The sequence below is a fragment of the Haliotis rubra genome, unplaced genomic scaffold (genome assembly GCF_003918875.1).
Source record: "Haliotis rubra isolate DU_JTF1 unplaced genomic scaffold, ASM391887v1 Scf54, whole genome shotgun sequence".
Taxonomy (NCBI): Eukaryota; Metazoa; Mollusca; class Gastropoda; order Lepetellida; family Haliotidae; genus Haliotis; species Haliotis rubra.
Window position 1 is genome coordinate 558,591 of NW_025767235.1, and position 16,463 is coordinate 575,053.

Below are 16,463 nucleotides of genomic sequence, written 5' to 3' on the forward strand. Positions count from 1 at the left end.
TGTTGTTTTGTTCATCCACTTTACTCCAGAATATTGTTGCTACATTCTGGACCTCTTTTTTTAACGTCACATATTTTTAGTCAGACTCCAAAGGTATTTATCCTAATAGAATGGAGATATAACACACTGCTAAAACTGAGGATGGAGTATGTAATGATGCACACTGTATACCTGTGTTAGTTTCTCTGGGTGGAGGTGGTTGGGAGATGTCAGGATAATGTGTTAATAAGAAGCCAAAACAAACATGCACTGTCTGCATGGGGAGAAAGGCCTCCCTCTGAAGGTCTAAGGAGAAGCCAAAACAAACATGGACTGTCTGCATGGGGAGAAAGGCCTCCCTCTGATGGTCCAAGGAGAAGCCAAAACAAACATGCACTGTCTGCATGGGGAGAAAGGCCTCCCTCTGATGGTCCAAGGAGAAGCCAAAACAAACATGCACTGTCTGCATGGGGAGAAAGAACTGATGGTCCAAGGAGAAGCCAAAACAAATATGCACTGTCAGCATGGGGAGAAAGGCCTCCCTCTGATGGTCTAAGGAGAAGCCAAAACAAACATGCACTGTCTGCATGGGGAGAAAGGCCTGAAGGTCTAAGGAGAAGCCAAAACAAACATGCACTGTCTGCATAGGGAGAAAGGCCTCCCTCTGATGGTCTAAGGAGAAGCCAAAACAAACATGCACTGTCTGCATGGGGAGAAAGGCCTCCCTCTGATGGTCTAAGGAGAAGCCAAAACAAATATGCACTGTCAGCATGGGGAGAAAGGCCTCCCTCTGATGGTCCAAGGAGAAGCCAAAACAAACATGCACTGTCTGCATGGGGAGAAAGGCCTCCCTCTGATGGTCTAAGGAGAAGCCAAAACAAACATGCACTGTCTGCATGGGGAGAAAGGCCTCCCTCTGATGGTCTAAGGAGAAGCCAAAACAAATATGCACTGTCAACATGGGGAGAAAGGCCTCCCTCTGATGGTCCAAGGAGAAGCCAAAACAAACATGCACTGTCTGCATGGGGAGAAAGGCCTCCCTCTGATGGTCCAAGGAGAAGCCAAAACAAACATGCACTGTCTGCATGGGGAGAAAGGCCTCCCTCTGATGGTCTAAGGAGAAGCCAAAACAAACATGCACTGTCTGCATGGGGAGAAAGGCCTCCCTCTGATGGTCTAAGGAGAAGCCAAAACAAACATGCACTGTCTGCATGGGGAGAAAGGCGTCCTTCTGATGGTCCAAGGAGAAGCCAAAACAAACATGCACTGTCTGCAGGGGGAGAAAGGCCTCCCTCTGATGGTCCAAGGAGAAGCCAAAACAAACATGCACTGTCAACATGGGGAGAAAGGCCTCCCTCTGATGGTCTAAGGAGAAGCCAAAACAAACATGCACTGTCTGCATGGGGAGAAAGGCTTGGAGGTCTAAGGAGAAGCCAAAACAAACATGCACTGTCTGCATGGGGAGAACGGTCTAAGGAGAAGCCAAAACAAACATGCACTGTCTGCATGGGGAGAAAGGCCTCCCTCTGATGGTCTAAGGAGAAGCCAAAACAAACATGCACTGTCTGCATGGCCTGTGCTGTGTTGCTTACACCCATGATCAGTAACAACAAATGCCTTTGTAAAGGGATTGTCGTCCTGAGGAATTTGAAGATGAAAAGGAAACTGGCACTTCAGTCTGCCACCCACCTTTGACTGCTTAACGAAGAACGGATACTTGGTAATCACCAGAGCATATTTTGGATCCGTTGTTTTACGTGCAAATACTTGATTTGTACCTTAGTAATTGGCAGTTTGGCGGAGCATCTTCCCATATGCAGGAAATAATGAATACAGATATTTCAAACGAATAAGGATAAAAGGGAATAGATGGCCAAACCATGATGAGTTATTTCACTGCCAGGAACAACAGCAGACTGCAGATTTGGCCAACTTACTCTGTTTCTTATTTCATGGACATAAAAATTGTAACTTCAAAAGTCAAGTGAGCTTAAAAGCCTTGGCTGTATTTTTCTTTTTCATGAAGCATTCTGTACAATACAGTCACGACATGTAATGCTTGTGAGTTCTTATGGTTGGGCAACCAAATCAGGAAGATGTTAAACACGAAATGACATTTGTACAAGTCCTATTGAGAGCAATATTGAACAACTTTAGCAATAACAACTTAAAAATAGAAAACTTTCAACATTGTCAAATTACTTCTTGGGTGTTTTGTAAATCACTGAAGCTCTGAGAGGATTGTTATTGTAGCCATACTTTATGAAACCTTGCTGACTGATCAATTCACTGTGTGTGTTAATATTTGGAGGCATTTCCACTCATCTTACGCATTTTACTCAGCATTACTGCCACAGCTCTGATACTTACAACAGTTGTAATCCAGAGTCACTTTGCAAATTCAGGCTCCAGGAACTGCCTATTTCTTTGTATGCATGCCAGCCCTCTGGCCAATATCTGCAGTGCCTTGAAGGCCTGCCTTCTGGCCAATATCTGCAGTGTCTTGAAGGCCTGCCTTCTGGCCAATACCTGCAGTGTCTTGAAGGCCTGCCTTCTGGCCAATATCAGCAGTGTCTTGAAGGCCTGCCTTCTGGCCAATACCTGCAGTGTCTTGAAGGCCTGCCTTCTGGCCAATACCTGCAGTGTCTTGAAGGCCTGCCTTCTGGCCAATATCAGCAGTGTCTTGAAGGCCTGCCCTCTGGCCAATATCTGCAGTGCCTTGAAGGCCTGCCTTCTGGCCAATATCTGCAGTGCCTTGAAGGCCTGCCTTCTGGCCAATATCTGCAGTGTCTTGAAGGCCTGCCTTCTGGCCAATACCTGCAGTGTCTTGAAGGCCTGCCTTCTGGCCAATATCAGCAGTGTCTTGAAGGCCTGCCTTCTGGCCAATACCTGCACTGTCTTGAAGGCCTGCCTTCTGGCCAATATCTGCAGTGTCTTGAAGGCCTGCCCTCTGGCCAATATCTGCAGTGCCTTGAAGGCCTGCCTTCTGGCCAATATCTGCAGTGTCTTGAAGGCCTGCCTTCTGGCCAATACCTGCAGTGTCTTGAAGGCCTGCCTTCTGGCCAATATCTGCAGTGTCTTGAAGGCCTGCCTTCTGGCCAATATCTGCAGTGTCTTGAAGGCCTGCCTTCTGGCCAATATCTGCAGTGTCTTGAAGGCCTGCCTCTGGCTGGCCAATACCTGCACTGTCTTGAAGGCCTGCCTTCTGGCCAATATCTGCAGTGTCCTGAAGGCCTGCCTTCTGGCCAATATCAGCAGTGTCTTGAAGGCCTGCCTTCTGGCCAATATCCAAGTGTCTTGAAGGCCTGCCTTCTGGCAGCAGTGTCTTGAAGGCCTGCCTTCTGGCCAATACCTGCAGTGTCTTGAAGGCCTGCCTTCTGGCCAATACCTGCACTGTCTTGAAGGCCTGCCTTCTGGCCAATACCTGCACTGTCTTGAAGGCCTGCCTTCTGGCCAATACCTGCAGTGTCTTGAAGGCCTGCCTTCTGGCCAATACCTGCAGTGTCTTGAAGGCCTGCCTTCTGGCCAATATCAGCAGTGTCTTGAAGGCCTGCCTCCTGGCCAATACCTGCAGTGTCTTGAAGGGTTCACCCTGTTGTGAAAGGTGTCTCAGTTGGTTGTGTCACTTGTGGTTGCCAGTATTGTGGGTTCATATCCCGTATTTAGCCGAAATATGATCCTTGTTTAGTGTCCTCAAGCTGACATACTGTACTTCATTACTATTCTTAGTCTTTGCAATTCACTCCAATGACTGATGGGCAGGATAAATTTCTGTCCTAAAAGAACACATCTCTGCTCTATTAGCCTTTTATTATCATCATTTTTATCAACGTGCCATATCGATTTTTCATACTAAACTAGTTGCTTGGTGTGTCTGGAAAATGGGATCACTTTGGATAGCTTGAAAAACATTTTTGAAGTGTAAGAAATAGCGTTTATCCAATCAGTGCAGCCACTGACAGTGTTTAAGATTTGAGGTGTCTTACAGCAAGAGAGCGAACTATGCATCTTGTGCAGCAAGTTGATTGATGTTATCCTCTTTGGATTGAAAGGCATTAGTGCCAGTCTGTCAGTTTAACTCACAATTGCATCTTATAATGTATGAAAATATTGGATGATGAGAAAATACTGGAAGTTACTTGACAAATATGCCATTATTGATCAAGTATGCTAACTTGCTATACCTGGCTGGTCATAAGTGATCCCAGTGTTTAAAACTGGATTGCAACAAACGTAGTGATGGGCCAGAGTGACAGCATTGCAACAGGAAGGGTTTGATGTATCAGTATTGAAACAAATAGAAGGCCTATGTAAAGGTGTGTTGGTGCAATAAGTGCTATGTGGCTGTGTGAAATAAAGATGTCAGAAAACAATTTGTAACAGTTTTGTCCTTTATCAAGATTTCATTTCTCTCCCATGTTGCAGATCATGAGATGTGATTCTGTGTGAAACATCTCTCCTTGTAGTTAATTCCATCTGTGTATGATGAGGCTGACTGCAGAATTAATCAAAGCATAAAAACCATGAACTCTGGGATCAACCTCCAAGTTTGACATGTTACTTGTCCAGTACTTTATGTGGCATGCAGAATTATGTCTTGACCAAATCATGGTCATAGAACTTCAAAAACATTCAACGAGATTTACTGATTAGCTTTCTGAAACTTCAGGATGTTTAGAGCTGGCGAGTGTGTGACATCAGAGATGGAATCTCCTAGAACTGCATTAAACTGACTGACTGAGTTTGGTTTTACGCCGCTTTTAGCAATATTCCAGCAATATCACGGCAGGGGACACCAGAAATGGGCTTAACACATTGTGCCCATGTGGGGAATCGAACCCGGGTCTTCGGCGTGACGAGCCAACGCTTTAACCACTAGGCTACCCCACCGCCCCAGAACTGCATTAAAGAACTGCATTTAAGATTCTGATCACACTGTAATGTCCGCCTCCCCAATTCTGCATGTTGTGCTGAAGTATTAATTATGAATGCATGACGTTTTTATGGAGAACACGTATAAAAAAAAATACACACAAGTTGTTACCCATAAAAATGTGTCATTCATGTTCATCTAACTTCAAAATGCCTTTAAAGCCATACATTGCCTATTAATGACGCTGACAAGGCTTCTCAATACTTGATTCGAACCCTGAACATCATCACTGGTGGGAACCCATCAACTTTCAAGTCCAGTAATCTTGTGATTTTTTTATGTGGAGGGAATTTTGGAATGGTACAAGTATTAAGGTCAAATGTTAAAACCTCACAAAAAGATGTCATTAATTTTGAACAATAATGGCAGAGTATGGACCAAAATAGGTCTGCAGTGTTGTATTACTGAAACTGTGAAACCATATTATATACTAGCCACATAAAGAAACTGTGCATTGTCAAAATATTATCCCAGTTGATAAGTACAATAACAATGTCAAAGGTACATATAAACTTTAATGGAGGGATCATGAGACCATAATAAGTCGGGAGAATTTCAATTGAAAAGTCCATCACAATGACGTCACGAGTGCACAAGCGGGACAGGGGTCAAACAACCATGTCACAAGCTCAATAACGGGTATGCCCACCATCGGCATTGAGAACAGCAGTGCATCGACGACGCATAGAGCCTATCAAACGTGCAAGGAAGGCTTGTGGGATGTCACGCCAGATTCTCTCAAGGACGTTATCTGGCGGATGAGGAAGACGGCGTAGACGTCGATCCATCTCGTCCCCAACATGCTCTATCGGGGAGAGATCCGGTGAATTTGCAGGCTAAGGCAGTAAGTCAACGTTGTGGTGTTGCAAGAAATCCATAGCAACCCTTGCCTTGGCGGGCATTGTCCTGTTGGAATGTTAACCCAGGGACATGATGTTGCAGAAAAGGAATTGCCACAGGTCGAAGAATCTGATCCCTGTAGCCCACACCAGTTAAGTTGCCCTGAACAATCACCAAAGGAGTTCTTTGGCGTGCTGTTATTCCACCCCAAATCATCATGGAACCACCACCAAAGCGATTCCTCTCCAAGACACAGGCCTGTGCATTACGTTCTCCCACTCGTCTATAGGCACGTTGACGTCCATCACTATGGGAAATGTTAAACCTGGACTCATCTGTAAAAACAACATTTCTCCACCAAAACAAGGGTCTGCGGACATGATTTTGGCACCACATTAGGCGAGCTTGTCGATGACGTTGTGTCAGGCCGTATGGCGGGACGTCATGGTCTGATCCCGTGATGACGTAAACGTTGTCGGACTGTGTTGGGGTGGATACGGTGAAGTCCTGGGATGGTTCGGGCAGTCATCACTGCAGTCTGAAACCTGTGGCGAAGATGGGTCACCCTTATCCATATGTCCTGTCTTGGCGTTGTTACACGTGGATGTCCAGAACGTGGCCAATCGATGACGTCATTTGTGTTCTGGTAGCGTCTCACCAGTGCAGAAATGGTGTTCCGGTGGCATTCCAATGGCCAACTAGCCTTGGCATGCTATGCGTTTCAATAGCCGTTGAATTTTTTGAACGATCGCAAGGGCAGGGGTTGAGCTTTCCAAAGTGACAGTATTGTGTAGCATTCATTTGCTCTGTTTCTCGGAATGCACGTGCAACAACGTATTGCACGTCTCAAGGACGAACCCACTGACGTCACGGAACGTGCATGCATGTTGGATACATGTCACTAATCTCTGAGGTTAAATCCTTATGTGTCTACACAGGTTTGATAAATGTAGATTTTAAATTTTTGTATATACAGTTTCTTTATGTGCCTAGTATATATCAAATTCATCATTAGTGGTGAGATGCATGCAAAATTTCTGGTTTATATTTCAGCTGTTTACCATGTAAGGAAATAATTACATTTTCATAAGGTTCATTCATTTCCTGTATACTGATCCTGTGTTATTGCATTCATGTCCAAATGAATTTTTAAAACTGAAGCCGACAAAAGCTGACTTCTTTCATTACCTCAGACTGTCAGAATTCTTATTAGTCAAGAGAAATCCCATTCTGGTTCAGTCAAGTCTAACATGTCATTCTTCTGGCCTCCTGCTTTGATTGACGGGTCCACTGTTGTGATCACACCATATTTATTGGCTACTGACTGTCAGCATTCACGAGTCAGAAGATACTCAAGGTTGTCATGAAAACTGGTAACCATGGAACAGGCAGACATACATTAATGGCCGTGGTGCAGAAGATCGAATATATATATCAGAACTCAAAACAGAAGACACTAATGGTATCTTTGCATTTATTTTTCAAAAAATGCAAATGCAATTGAATTTCAACTTCTGTACATACTTCACTTTGTTTTTTAAGGCTTATACATAGACACCTTGGTTAAGTCTTGGTCTTGCCTCTGACACACTCTCAGGGTACTCCAATAGATAATTGGTAGTATCTAATATACACTGGTCAAACAATGAATGATAGTCCTAGCAACAAGCACAATTAAGACTGGAACCCAGCTATGAAACTTGTCACAATTGATTTCAGTTTTTCGTCTGCCTGGTCTGTGATTTTTCCATCTGTGGCAATGGTCTTCAGCAAGTCCTGATGGCTGCTCTTCAGATGTTGCAAAAATTCAGCTTCGAAAACAGTGATTTTTGATGGATCTACTTTATCAAGATGACCTCTTACTCCAGCATAGATGACTGCAACTTGTTCCTCAATGGCCATTGGCACTGCAATAGGACAACCACTTGTTACACCCAAAACATAAAATAAGGCAAGTGACTGCTATTTCCATAAAGCATCTTTAAAAAAAATATTTCCGTTTCTTAGTGTCGGCTATCAAATTGTTCACTCATTTGCATAAAATAGTCCCTATAGGATGGGATCGACTTAGCCATGATTGCAATATCTTGACCTGGCATAAAAACAGCCTTCCAAAACCTGTCTCTACTGTAATTTGTTAACAAGTTAACGCTGTTTGAATATGAAAGCTTCAGCAAACATAAATGCCATTTTCAAGTTCCTGACTGAATTCATACCAGCTAAATTTCTTTAAGTGACTTATTTTTGCCACTCTTTTGGAAATGTTCACTTACCATACTGTCCCTGTTTCAACAGCTCGGTGAGACGAACACCCCTGTTGAGCAGGTTCTGTGTGGCCTGGTCCAAATCAGAACCGAACTGGGCGAAAGCTGCAACCTCACGGTACTGGGCCAATTCCAACTTCATGGAACCAGCCACCTGTTATAAGAAAACAAGGATTAGTTCACAAAAGCTCTTCACTGACAGGCAACAAACTATCATCTATCACACAAAGAATACATATTTAGAGTAATGACCACGAATAACAAAATACAATAATAGTGGTGATGTGGTTACCTGTTTCATGGCTCTGGTCTGAGCAGCAGATCCTACTCTGCTGACAGACAGACCTACATTGATGGCGGGACGGATACCCTTGTAGAAGAGCTCAGTCTCCAAGAAGATCTGTCCGTCTGTGATGGAGATTACATTTGTGGGGATGTAGGCTGACACATCTCCGGCCTGGGTTTCAATAACAGGCAGAGCAGTGAGGGAGCCACCCTGATGGTCATCATTCATTTTGGCTGCTCTCTCCAGAAGACGCGAGTGAAGGTAGAAGACATCACCTGGGTAGGCCTCACGACCAGGGGGACGTCGCAGAAGCAATGACATCTGACGGTAGGCAACGGCCTGGAGATAGAAAGTTGATAAATAAGTCATAGTGGACGCATTATTTCTTTACAAATATGTGTACCTTGAATCCAAGTAGCTCCACTAAATAAATTAAAGGTCACATGCAACCAAAAAATCAAACATAATTAAAACACAATTATCACTTCTTCATGACATATAATATGCATTGCTGATTATGAAAAAACAAATAAACAAAATTATAAGCGTATAATCGCAAATCAAAAGTGCAATATTTTGTACTGCGGTTTACCTCACTCGAAACGAAGCAGCCGGGATACCGAACCCAGTCAGAGCGGGTGGGTGTGCACTCAAGTGTAACGGCTGGTTCATTAGCAGATGCCGCCTTCACGGCTCATTGTGTGTGTATATATAGAGATGTTGGGTTTTGTAAATACATGCTCATTTTTTGTGTATAACATTTTGCAATCAACAGACATCATAACATGTCATGTGTTCAAGTATCACACCTGCCTGTCTGTGTAATTACATAATGTGACAGAGACCGAACTCGGGCCATAAATCAATGCGTTTTGTTTATGGTGTATAGCCTGATTGGTGTTAAGTTCAAATTGCATGTGGTCAGTGATCGCAGTTGTGTATTGAATATTGTCATTAGCAGACAGGCAGGCAGACACACAGGTGTCAATAAAACAAGACATTGAGTTTTGTCTGTGACAACGGCATATCTATATCACAGTTAGAAATTGTGTCAACGCTAAATAATGACATTGCTTTTAAGTATCGAACTGAGAAAATGACTCGGTAAGAAGAACGTGTGGTGAAATAGACAAATGGAATTATATAAACAGTTTATTTACTGTCATAACATATAAAAAGCTCGCGCCTGTGAGATATCAACAAAACATTATGAAAATATCTCACACCAAAGCCTTCACCGAGTATTCACCAGACAGCCCGCTTCCAAGTTGCGCGAACCTATTTCACTGCGCACGTGCTATGAGCGCAGCCCAGCTGTTGAAACCCGTATTCCCCAGAAAAGTCTGGGGAAAATGAGTGAAACGTTTGAACTCCGATTTCGCGCGTTTTTTTTCATCGCGTTATTTTTCAACTTTATAAGTTGAACTTGCATTTTTGACGCTTTGTTTTGGTAAGTCCATACCGAAAGGTATCAGAATCTGCAAAGTTGTGTTTTACGTTGCATGTGACCTTTAAGCAATTTATGTTTTCTGACTGTAAAGTGCACAACAAAATGCTATAAGTTAAAAGAATTTACCAGTTAAAACAATATCACAAAATATGCTTTAACAGCCCTTGCAGTACTTTGAAATTATGGTAATATTTTTTTCCTGATTCACAAATTTAGAAAATGACTACAAAAACAAATTACCGAGTCACAACTCCCAATTTTCAAGTCTTGTAACACCCTGATCATGATCTGTATCAGATTGTGAGTTTAAATGTGACATTCCTTGTAAATACTGCTCTGAAGGGACCTTTGTGTAGTTTGCTCAAACATGCAAAATGGTACAAAAGAATTCTAACTGAACAACTCCAGTTCATTCCCCTATCTTGCTGAGCCAAGGCAGAGTTAATATCGAATCTAGTATGCTTGGGACTGTTTCAATGTCATTTACGAAGTTGAGTTATTGACCACACAATATTTTCATGGCACAATAACTCAGCAGAATAACAAAATAGTGCAACGAAATTTCCAAAATTCCAATGAACTGGAATGATAGGCAATAAAAGCCTAGTTTAAATAACTAAGAAACCAAACTAGATATAATAAATTCTGGGTAATCATAAATGCTAGTTCACCTGTTTTGACAAGTCGTCATAGATGATGAGGGCGTGCATGCCATTATCTCTGAAGTATTCTCCCATGGCACAGCCTGAATATGGAGCCAGGTACTGCAGGGGAGCAGCATCAGAGGCTGTGGCGCTCACAACAATGGTGTACTTCATGGCATCTGAGATGTTGAAGGAGTAAAATATAAGTACTACTAACCTCAAAAAAATTCACTTAAAAAAATAATGCCAACTCTAAATTAGGACTCTTCAATGCAAATTTCTGTCCAAAATTTACAATGACTGACTTTGATTGTACATCAGCGTAGTTACATCTATCAAAGCTTGACATCAGATATATTTTTTTCCATTTCATCAAATGAGAATCTTGACAGTAAAAATGTCTTTTGGTCAATACATCATGCTACTGAAACTACTTCATCATGATTTCATAGGCCTTAACATGAAAATATTTCTATCCCCCCTTTTAGCAATTGCAATATCATAGGGTAGACCACAAATTGACATACATTGTACCTATGTTGGGAATCAAACCCAGGGATTAGGGGTCATGGAAATGCTTTAACCAGCTAATCATCATTCCTATATGCTGTTCAGTGTTTCCAATAATGTTACCTTTAAGAAATATGGTTTGTTAAGACTGCTGAGCACTTGTTGTAAACTGACATACATATCTTTGCTGCTGAAACGAGAAGTCTAAGGAACTTGTCTGTCTGTTCCTGAAATTCTTACATACCAGCATCTGTAAGCCTTTTGACGAGCTGAGCAACAGTGGATCTCTTCTGTCCAATGGCAACATAGATACAGTACAGTTTGGCTTTTTCATCTGAACCATCATTAAATCGCTTCTGGTTGATGATGGTATCAACGGCAATGGCTGTTTTACTGAAAATACAGACATCAGATAGTAATATTAACTTGTAAAGAAATTCAATATGTTTGCCAATTTGTAACTGGTTCATTTACAACCTCTTGTTACATGTTATACCTATCTTCCTTGTTGATTATGATTGTCTCAGATGTATTGTAACTGACTGACTATGCTCAACTTAGATCTAAGTAGTTTTAATAAGTTGTTATCCTGCAATAACCCTACAATTCGATCCAAATTGCTCTGATTATACACCATGCTTTAATATTACAGAAATGGGCTTTACACATTGTACCCATGTGGGGAATCGAACCTGGACCTTTGTCGTGACGAGCGAATGCTTTAACCACTAGGCTACCCCACCACCCAGATTGTGAATTTCCACAACTAGTTTCAGCCTGATCTGGAATTTCAAGGACTGTAACCATATGGTATGGTTTAGATTTGTAACTGACCCTGTCTGTCTGTCACCAATGATGAGTTCTCGCTGTCCTCTGCCAATGGGTACAAGACTGTCTACAGCCTTGATACCTGTCTGCATAGGCTCTTTCACAGATGTACGTGGAATGATACCAGGAGCCTTCACTCCCACTCGAGCCCTCTTACCAGGGATTGCTCCCTAAAAGAAAATTGACATTCTTTTCAACAACCATGACATTCAACACTACCGAACATGTTCTAAAGTAGCAAACACAAAATGGCTACTGCAATCCACAACAAAAGATACCGGGCCATGGTCAAATACTTGGCTAAAAAGATACAAAATCAAAACAAATGGTTCGCAAGATTGCGATTGTGTTCAGGACATCAAGGTATCTCAGTGTATGATTAATCTGTGTTCTTGACATACTTTCGCCTCAAGTTAACCTCACCCCTCTAAAACTGACTGTCACTAAGGTATCACAAGAACATTGCAGTTTGCTTGATGCAAGTAATTTCCTGAAGTATGCATTTACAATAAAGACTCGTAATAGTTGTAATGGAAACTGTACATGGCAGATCCTCCATATTTCTAGCTCTATATAAATTATAATATCGCTCTTCAAACTACAATGTATTTGAACCAATCTCCGATACCCAAATGATAAAGTAAGTATCACAAGTATCAAAGACAATTTCTCACTTTTCCATCAATGGCATTTCCCAGGGCATCAACAACTCTGCCAAGCAGCTCTGCTCCAATTGGGACATCTACAATGGCTCCTGTTCTCTTCACAATGTCACCCTCTTTGATAAGCTTGTCATTACCAAACACTACAACACCAACATTGTCAGGCTCCAAGTTCAAGGCCATACCCTGAAATACATGAAAATTGCAGCATTAGATACAATTCTTTTTTATTCTGCTACAAGTACAAATGACGTAGATTTATGTATGAAATATAACACAAGCCACCTTGTCCATTCTAGCCTTTACATCGTAATAATTTTTGTTTGGTTTTAAACCCACGACCCAAACCCCTGTCTGTCTTGGATTTCACACTTCTCGCTTTGATTATTAACACCCAAATTAAAGTAAAAGCACAATCACAATTCTATTCTAATTATAATGAATAACAATTTGAATTCATGAAACATACAGTTCTATTCACTCAATATGTAAGTTAATCATAACAGCCTCATCTGAAAATAAAAAAACAGCTTTTAAGCTATTATGTTATACCTTGAGTCCACTGGAGAATTCCACCATCTCTTCTGCCTGAATATTTTTGAGACCATAAACACGAGCAATACCATCACCAATTGAGAGCACTCTGCCTGTCTCTTCTAGCTCTGCAGCTGCAGACTGACCAAGGATACGGTCTTCAAGAATGGAAGACACCTCAGCTCCTGGAATCAATATCTAGGTCAAGAATTGTTTTGTCATGATAAAATAAGTTTGCTACTGTATAAGGCAGTATTGCAAATGAGTTAGTGAATTCAATTTACTTCATATCAGCATTATTTCAATCATATGACTACAAGACAATTTCTAAAAGCATCAGACTGAGTCTGCAGGTAAATCAACTGTAGACCAATAAACATCTATTCATCAGAAAAATGCATCGAAAAGCATCGTCATGGAACTAGAATGTGAATTCAAGACACTAGTCATAAGATTTTTTCGATACCTGACAAGACAGACAAAAACAAACGTGTTGACAAATAAATTCTTTGGAATTAACAGTGCAGGGTCTTTTGTTAAAGGGAACTTCATTTGGTATCAGGCCATACAAAAATAATTACAACATACAAGTCTGTTATCACAAGTCAAAAGCACCAAACACCTTCTGAAATGTATGGGGAAGGCTAACCTTAGATTAAAAAAGTAATACCATTTCCACAGAATGACAGTTCAATGACTAAGATCATTTCACCCAAAAAATAAAAAGCTGACTTGAACAATAATATCTAAATAGATCTGAATCTCTATGAATACAATGTATTTCACTTCAGTTTTTTGGTTACCTGCAGCAAATGCTGGTTTTGAGGTGTGGACATTTCTAGCAGCAACAAAACCAGCCCCCAGAGCATGTTTGCACACCTGGAACAAATAATTTGTACCAAATTAATGCATCAGTATCTTAATTTTATTGATTGTGTGATGGAAAGACTGCATGAAAACAGTATTTTGTTCTTGAACTGACCTTTCTGAATTAATCTCCCATTTCCAATTATCATATACTTAACCATGTTAACAATGAAATTAACATTTCTGGCATTTTAATACCAGAGAAGTAACAATTAAAATGGTATATTTTCATATTCTCTCCACTATCTGCACTTATCTCAAAAGCTCCATCCTCAATGACAGGAGTAAAATAAGTGTTACAAACACACAAAAAATGCATTCAGAGTCGGTGTTTCCTCACAGATCTATGTACTGAAACAAATTTGAGATTTCTCGCCACTTGACACCCATTATACAAATCAAGCACTGACAGGACATGCGCTGCGAATTTCTAAGTGCACTTCTCCAAGTTGATACTAGCTGGGTCTGGAGAACTCCCAATTGTGTCACTGTCATAGTATTGTTCGATGCAATATCAATGCAAACGCAGATAATTTGTCATGTAGAAGATTTAAAGTAGCCTAAAACAAAAAGATTTATTCACGAAGGTCAATTCAAGTTTACATCACGTTGTTCTTAGTGACAACCTATCTAAAACATAAAAATGCCGCTGAAGTGGTGATAAATAAATGACAATGTTACTATTAATGACTGTCTACCTAGTTATTGCAACAGTTTAATTCGATTTGGACGGTAGTTCTGGGAAAGCATGTCGATATAAATCCAGCGACCTTGGGTTGATCTTGCTATCAGCACATAGAGCTTACTGCAATCGGTTATTTCTCCAGCCTGTGACACAACACATGGAAAATATGAATGCAAGCATATACAGGAACACTTTGGTACCTTAGGTGCAGCTCTGGGGAGCTGTCGTGCTAGTGCTGATGCTAGTCTTGCCGAAAGCATGGCTGTAGTCACTCTCTCAGCCGACCAATAATGGCCGTCAATAACAGGAGACCGTGCACAGGAACGCGATTCCCCGTGGCACCCGCCGGTTATCCTCGAACCCCACTTTCCGCGCCGTAAAATGCAGTATGGTTGCAATAGTCGAGGCCCTGAGAAGGTGCTACATGTCCGGTTTAATAGGTCTCATCTTTGTTTCACTCATTTGGTCAAATCAAGAAGACAAAGTCTCTTAGTGAATCATATCAAACTTAATCACCACGGAGACGTACAATACGCCTTCTCATGATGGATTAGACCTATATACAGGTTTTAAAGTAACTGTTCAGCACTGACACCAGAACTGAGACGTACATTTGTCATATCTGCCTGATGTTGTAGGCTGTATAATTACCGTGATGAATTATTCGAGAGTTATCCCTGAATGTGTTTCAACGATTTGCGATCAGATGGAGGCACATTGTGATGCAAAATATCTTTCAAATCCATACACACAACACAGTCTCGCCGCCGTGATATTGCTGGAATATTGCTATTTAAAGCGGCGTAAAACAAAAACTCACTCACTGTCATTAATACTACCACAAACATATCTGAAGTGCTCGCTAGTGTGTAATAACTATTAAATACATTAATATGAATTAACGGAATGTGATATAGTTATAGTGGGTATAGTTTTAGCCATAATGTGCTACCAATGTCAGACACACAATTGCGACTGAGTCATTATCCTGGACTCAGCATATAGCTTCCGATAGAGCCCGATTCCAATGTTACGATGCTAGAATTGCCGTCCCAAGAAATCACTCTTTTGAGCGCAAGCAATTCTACCCTGAAGCAGACACAGAAATGGCTGAGGTAGTGTCACCCCTATAAAAGGTTGTGTTGACAACTGAATTTTAGGGCTTTATGTACATTGAGTAATCCAGGATGGTGAACATTTAAAGGTAGATCAATCGTTCAGTCTCTGACATATTCCAGCGTCGGTTTGTGAGACTAATCTGATACATCCTTCTACTTTTCGTTGTAGGTGGATATCCGTGTATAATGTCAGACATCTACCACCATGATATGATATCCGTGTATAATGTCAGACATCTACCACCATGATATGATATCCGTGTATAATGTCAGACATCTACCACCATGATATGATATCCGTGTATAATGTCAGACATCTACCACCATGATATGATATCCGTGTATAATGGCAGACATCTACCACCATGATATGATATCCGTGTATAATGGCAGACATCTACCACCATGATGTGATATCCGTGTATAATATCAGACATCTACCACCATGATATGATATCCGTGTATAACGTGAGACATCCACCACCATGATGTGATATCCGTGTATAATGGCAGACATCTACCACCATGATATGATATCCGTGTATAATGTCAGACATCTACCACCATGATATGATATCCGTGTATAATGTCAGACATCTACCACCATGATATGAAATCCGTGTATAATGTCAGACATCTACCACCATGGTATGATTATCCGTGTATAATGTCAGACATCTACCACCACGATATGATATCCGTGTATAATGGCAGACATCTACCACCACGATATGAAATCCGTGTATAATGGCAGACATCTACCACCATGGTATGAAATCCGTGTATAATGGCAGACATCCACCACCATGATATGAAATCCGTGTATAATGGCTGACATCTACCACCACGATATGAAATCCGTG

The 16,463-nt window shown here is 41.3% G+C and overlaps 2 protein-coding genes across 2 annotated transcripts; one reads left to right on the forward strand and one right to left on the reverse strand.

The window, feature by feature from the left end:
* The first annotated feature begins 260 nt into the window (after window positions 1-260).
* On the forward strand, window positions 261-3,280 carry LOC124253343. Its single transcript, XM_046687095.1, has 2 exons — window positions 261-529; window positions 587-3,280. Exon 2 carries the CDS (start codon window positions 2,411-2,413, stop codon window positions 3,278-3,280), a length of 870 nt encoding a protein of 289 aa, XP_046543051.1. The 5' UTR covers window positions 261-529; window positions 587-2,410.
* A 3,932-nt stretch (window positions 3,281-7,212) lies between these two features.
* Window positions 7,213-14,839, reverse strand: LOC124253365 (ATP synthase subunit alpha, mitochondrial-like). Its single transcript, XM_046687116.1, has 10 exons — window positions 14,683-14,839; window positions 13,734-13,809; window positions 12,949-13,115; window positions 12,409-12,582; window positions 11,741-11,904; window positions 11,151-11,299; window positions 10,424-10,575; window positions 8,309-8,641; window positions 8,026-8,170; window positions 7,213-7,659 (listed from the first exon to the last, which is right to left on the reverse strand). The coding sequence occupies exons 1-10, from the start codon at window positions 14,740-14,742 to the stop codon at window positions 7,427-7,429; spliced, it is 1,653 nt and encodes a 550-aa protein (XP_046543072.1). The 5' UTR covers window positions 14,743-14,839; the 3' UTR covers window positions 7,213-7,426.
* Between the last annotated feature and the right edge of the window lie 1,624 nt (window positions 14,840-16,463).

Coding starts and splice junctions, on each gene's coding strand:
- LOC124253343 (XM_046687095.1), top strand. CDS start 2,411: ATGCATGCCAGCCCTCTGGCCAATATCTGCAGTGCCTTGAAGGCCTGC.
- LOC124253365 (XM_046687116.1), bottom strand. CDS start 14,742: ATGCTTTCGGCAAGACTAGCATCAGCACTAGCACGACAGCTCCCCAGA. Junction 8,642..10,423: donor ATGACGACTTGTCAAAACAG/GTGAACTAGCAT, acceptor TTCTATCTCCAG/GCCGTTGCCTACCGTCAGAT. Junction 7,660..8,025: donor GTTGAAACAGGGACAGTATG/GTAAGTGAACAT, acceptor GTCCTATTGCAG/TGCCAATGGCCATTGAGGAA.